At 58.2% G+C, this 4,797-nt stretch overlaps 1 protein-coding gene across 2 annotated transcripts; it reads right to left on the reverse strand.

Moving 5' to 3' along the window:
• MYADML2 (myeloid associated differentiation marker like 2) lies at positions 1 to 3,111 on the reverse strand. 2 transcript variants are annotated; one of them, XM_054459685.2, is made up of 3 exons: positions 2,913 to 3,111; positions 2,646 to 2,726; positions 1 to 2,195 (listed from the first exon to the last, which is right to left on the reverse strand). In XM_054459685.2, the coding sequence occupies exon 3, from the start codon at positions 2,091 to 2,093 to the stop codon at positions 1,170 to 1,172; it is 924 nt and encodes a 307-aa protein (XP_054315660.2). In that variant the 5' UTR covers positions 2,094 to 2,195; positions 2,646 to 2,726; positions 2,913 to 3,111; the 3' UTR covers positions 1 to 1,169. The 2 variants fall into 2 exon arrangements, with proteins under 2 accessions (XP_054315660.2, XP_054315661.2); XM_054459686.2 differs by having other exon boundaries at positions 2,646 to 2,729.
• Between the last annotated feature and the right edge of the window lie 1,686 nt (positions 3,112 to 4,797).

Below are 4,797 nucleotides of genomic sequence, written 5' to 3' on the forward strand. Positions count from 1 at the left end.
ACGTATAAATGTCAGCATTTATTTCCTGCTCAAGGACGTCAATGGGGCCCAGTCAATGGGCTGAGGGGCTGTTGTGCCACTGCCCACCCGGCTTGGACTCAGGGGTGGCCAGTGGGTCAGCTCCTGGCTGGACCAGGCTGGGCTTCTGTGCAGGAGAAGCTGGCTGGAGCATGGAGGATGACAGCCCCGGCGTCGGGAGTGTTTTGGCAACTGGATCCTTGAGCAGAGGCAAGCAGTACCCAGACTGTGTCCAGCGGCCGCCCTCAGCCAGGCTCCCTCCCAGTACCACAGATTCCCACAGTGCACAGATGCCCACCCGGGACTGCTGAAGCTGCTTCGTCACAGCCGATGGTGGGTGTCCAGGTGGGGCGCCGTGGCTATGGCGGAACCAGGTCCTCCCCGTCCACTGTGCACTCGGTGACGCCAGGCTCTGCAGGCTCTTCCAGGCCACCCGCGCCACCTCCAGCTTGTGGACACTCCGGAAGCAGCCTGCTTCCAAACGCTGTGGCTACTAGCCCGGAGGCTTCCCGGACGTGGGTGGGAGAGGCTGGTCCAGATTTCTGGCTCCTTCTCTGTGAGCCGGCACAGCTCCCCAGGCAGGGCTCTCTTCCCAGGGTTCTGGGAGCTGCCTCTCTGAACCAGGAGTGGTTCTGACTCCCCACGCCCCTGCCTCCCCTTGCCTGGCCTAGCTACTCTCCTGGGTTCGTCTGCTCTGGAAGTCATTCCTCTTTCAGCTTGCCTTACCCAGCCTGAGTGTGGTCTCCAGACACTAATGGAGGTATTGGGTGCCTCACAAATCCTTCTAGCCTCCGTGTCCCCAGCTGCAAAATGGGTCACAACAGCAGCTGCTTTAAAGTTTTCCCTTATGTTACAGTGACCAGCACTGAGCCCCAGGAGCGCTGGGAAATGGTGAGAGAGAGTGAGCTGGGGATTGGCCTAGGTGAGGCTCTCCCCTGCGTCTGCTCAGGGCCTCTGCCCTACTGTCCTGCCCCTGTCCCTCTGAGCCCAGTCTGGAAGTCGGGGTGTGACCTCTCCCGTTGTACTTCATCTCCCCTGAGCCCGCGGCTTCCCTCCTGCTGGCTACTTGACACCTTGGTTCACCTGAGTTTCCCTTGCAGAGCCTGGAGCTGCTGGCCAGAGAGCAGAGGTGGGTGGGCTGCCACTGTGGGCTACAGGCTGGGCACGAAGCGAATCCTCTGGGAGTAGGCGAGGTCAATGACGTACAGGAGCAGGTTGACGTAGGTGAAGATGGCCACCACCAGCTGGCTGTCCCAGGGACAGCTGCCCCGAGCACAGTTGGGGGGCCGTTTGGGCTCACCGTACTTGGGATCGAAACAGAAGACTGGCCAGATCACGGCGGCGCTGAGGTACAGGAGCACAGCCAGGAAGGTGTACACCACCACCAGCCGGTCGAAGGGGCAGCCCAGGCCCCCTGTGTGGCCCGTCACACTCAGGGCCACCACGGCCACTGTAGCCAGGAAGCACAGGCTGTAGACGGCCACGCACCACTGGGTGGCCACATAGCGCCCGTAGCGGCTGTCGTGGACCAGCGCCCCGAAGATGATGCAGGCCACAAAGGCCTGGACGATCTTGAGGAGCCCCGATACCGTGGCCATATAGCTGGTCACCTGGCCGGGCCGGGCCCGCGTCAGGGCCACCTCCACGGCGTAGGCCAGGAAGAGGAGCCCGGCGAAGACACTGGCTGCCAGGCGGAAGTCCCTGGCAGCACAGCCGGTGGGCTCGGGGGGACACTCCCGCCGGGCGAAGTACAGCGGATACAGGACCGCAGCCGTGGCGCACAGCAGGGTGGCCAGCATGGCGAAGGCGGCGGTGAAGTTGCCCCAGGAGAGCCGCAGGCAGCCGTGGAGCCGTGTGAACTCACAGGCCACCACCAGTGCAGAGATGGCGAAGCAGAAGCCCCAGGCGGCCATGCAGAAGGTGCCCTGGACGCCCGCGAAGCCGCCCCGGTGGGCCACCAGGCTGAAGGTAGTGCAGCCAAAGGCCAACTGCAGCATGCGAGCTGTGCCCACGGGGGACGTCACGGCGCCCAGGTGGAGGTACGCACCCCCAGGGGGCTCCATGGTGCTGCCCATCTGGCCAGCCTCGTTTCCGGCTCACACGTTGCCCCAAGGCCCTGGGGTCCCTGCTGGGCCAAGGCCCCTCAGTCCCCTGCGGTAGTGGCAGGTGCCTGCAGCCTGCAGAGGCAGTGACGATGGTAACATTGCAGCAGGGCAGCCTCTCTGCTGCCTATGTGAGGCGGCCCCCCCCAGCGCTATAAATAGACAGCCGTGATCAGAGCCCCGGAATAGCAGCCCGCGTGCCTGTCCCCATCTTAGAGAGACATCTGACCCCTGGTCCCTTGTGGAGCCCCTGCCGGGACCATTAACCCGTTGGCTGCTGGCACCACCCCCACCTCCGCCTCCCGCACACCTGCATCTGTCAGTCTGGTCAGTTGGTTTCACGGCTCATGGGGGAGGGGGAGGGAGGAGGGGAGCAGAGAGCATGAGGGTCCCCACGGGGTAACCCCAGCTCCAGCAGCCTCCAGGGCCAGCTGTGCGGGGGAGGGGTGTAGGAGGCAGGAGGGGGCAGCCCGGGCTCCTGGGGCTCGCGGGGGTGGGGGGTGGTTTCCCCAACATTTATCTCACCCTTTCCGGATGGCCGCATGGTTCAGAGCCTGCATGGGCTTCAGGATCCTGCTGTCATTGCCTGGGGTTCACAGGGCTCTGCTGCTGCCAGGGGAGCAGAGCATGGAGACCGTGGCCTCTGCTCCCCAAGCCCCGCTCCCCACCCTCATTCTGTCTCGTCCCTAATCTGCCCGGGGCAGAGACATTTGACTGTTTGTTACTGTCTGCAGGGGCCATTCTGGGGCTCTTCACTTGTCCTTAACATTAAACACCTAGAAAAACACTCACCTCTTCCCTTTTTTTTGTTTGAGACGGAGCCTCGCTCTGTCGCCCAGGCTGGAGTGCAGTGGTGCGATCTCGGCTCCCAGGTTCAAGCAATTATCCTGCCTCAGCCTCCCAAGTAGCTGAGATTACAGGCGTGAGTCACCATGCCTGGCAAATTTTTTTGTATTTTTAATAGAGACCGGGTTTCACCATGTTGGCCAGGCTGGTCTTGATCTCTTGACCTCGTGATCCGCCTGCCTCGGCCTCCCAAAGTGCTGGGATTATAGGCGTGAGCCACTAGGTCCGGCCCCTCTTTTTTTTCGAGACAAGGTCTAGCTCTGTCACTCAGGTTGGAATGCAGTGGTGAGATCACAGCTCACTGCAGCCTCGACCTTCCAGGCTCAAGTGATCCTCCTGCCTCAGCCTTTTTATTTATTTACTTATTTATTTATTCAACCACTTGCACTCACTCCCAACTCTTCCATTTTTAAGCTAAAATATGAAATGTTTTTAAAAAGGAAAAAAATGATATCTTTTTTTTTTTTTTGAGATGGAGTCTCGCTCTGTCGCCGAGGCTGGAGTACAGTGGCATGATCTCTGCTCACCACAAGCTCCGCCTCCCGGGTTCACGCCATTCTCCTGCCTCAGCCTCCCGAGTAGCTGGGACTACAGGCACCTGCCACCACGCCCGGCTAATTTTTTGTATTTTTAGTAGAGATGGAGTTTTGCCATGTTAGCCAGGATGGTCTCGATATCCTGACCTCGTGATCCACCTGCCTTGCCTCCCAAAGTGCTGGGATTACAGGCATGAGCCACCGCGCCCAGCTGGAAAAAAAATGATTTCTTACTAATTTTTTTTTTCTTTTTTTTTTTTGAGACAGAGTCTCACTCTGTTGCCCAGGTTGGAGTGCAGTGGCGCGATCTCGGCTCACTGCAAGCTCTGCCTCCCAGGTTCACGCCATTCTCCTGCGTCAGCCTCTCGAGTAGCTGAGACTACAGGCGCCCGCCACCACACCTGGCTAATTTTTTGTATTTTTAGTAGACACGGGGTTTCACCATGTTAGCCAGAATGGTCTCGATCTCCTGACCTCGTGATCCACCCACCTAGGCCTCCCAAGGTGCTAGGATTACAGGCGTGAGCCACCGCGCCCGGCCTCTTACTGAATTTTTAATTTTTTTTCTTTTTGAGACGGAGTTTCACTCTTCATCATCCAGACTGGAGTGCAGTGGTGCAATCTCGGCTCACTGCAACCTCTGCCTCCCAGGTTCAGGCGATTCTCCTGCCTCAGCCTCCCTAGCAGCTGGGATTACAGGTGCACGCCACCATGCCCGGCTAATTTTTTGTATTTTTAGTAGAAACGGGATTTCACTATGTTGGCCAGGCTGGTTTAGAACTTCTGACCTCAGGCAATCCACCCACCTCAGCCTCCCAAAGTGCTGGGATTACAGGCGTTAGCCACCGCGCCCAGCTTTGTAACTAAAAAGAGAAAGAAAAATTGCCTGTAATTCCATCACCTGGATTCAACCACTTTGAACATTTTCCGGTATATCCTCGTAGGTATTTCCTGGACATTTTAGTTAGAGAAACTTAAATCCAGCCGGGCGCGGTGGCTCACACCTGTAATCCCAGCACTTTGGGAGGTGGACGGATCACGAGGTCAGGAGATATAGACCATCCTGGCTAACATGGTAAAACCCCATCTCTACTAAAAATACAAAAAAATTAGCCGGGCGTGGTGGCACATGCCTGTAGTCCCAGCTACTCAGGAGGCTGAGGCAGAAGAATCGCTTGAACTTGGGAGGCAGAGGTTGCAGTGAGCCGAAATCACGCCATTGCACTCCAGCCTGGGTGACAGAGCTAGACTCTGTCTCAAAAAAAAAAAAAAAAAAAAAAGGGCCGGGTGCAGTG

The sequence above is a fragment of the Pongo pygmaeus genome, chromosome 19, assembly GCF_028885625.2.
Source record: "Pongo pygmaeus isolate AG05252 chromosome 19, NHGRI_mPonPyg2-v2.0_pri, whole genome shotgun sequence".
NCBI lineage: Eukaryota > Metazoa > Chordata > Mammalia > Primates > Hominidae > Pongo > Pongo pygmaeus.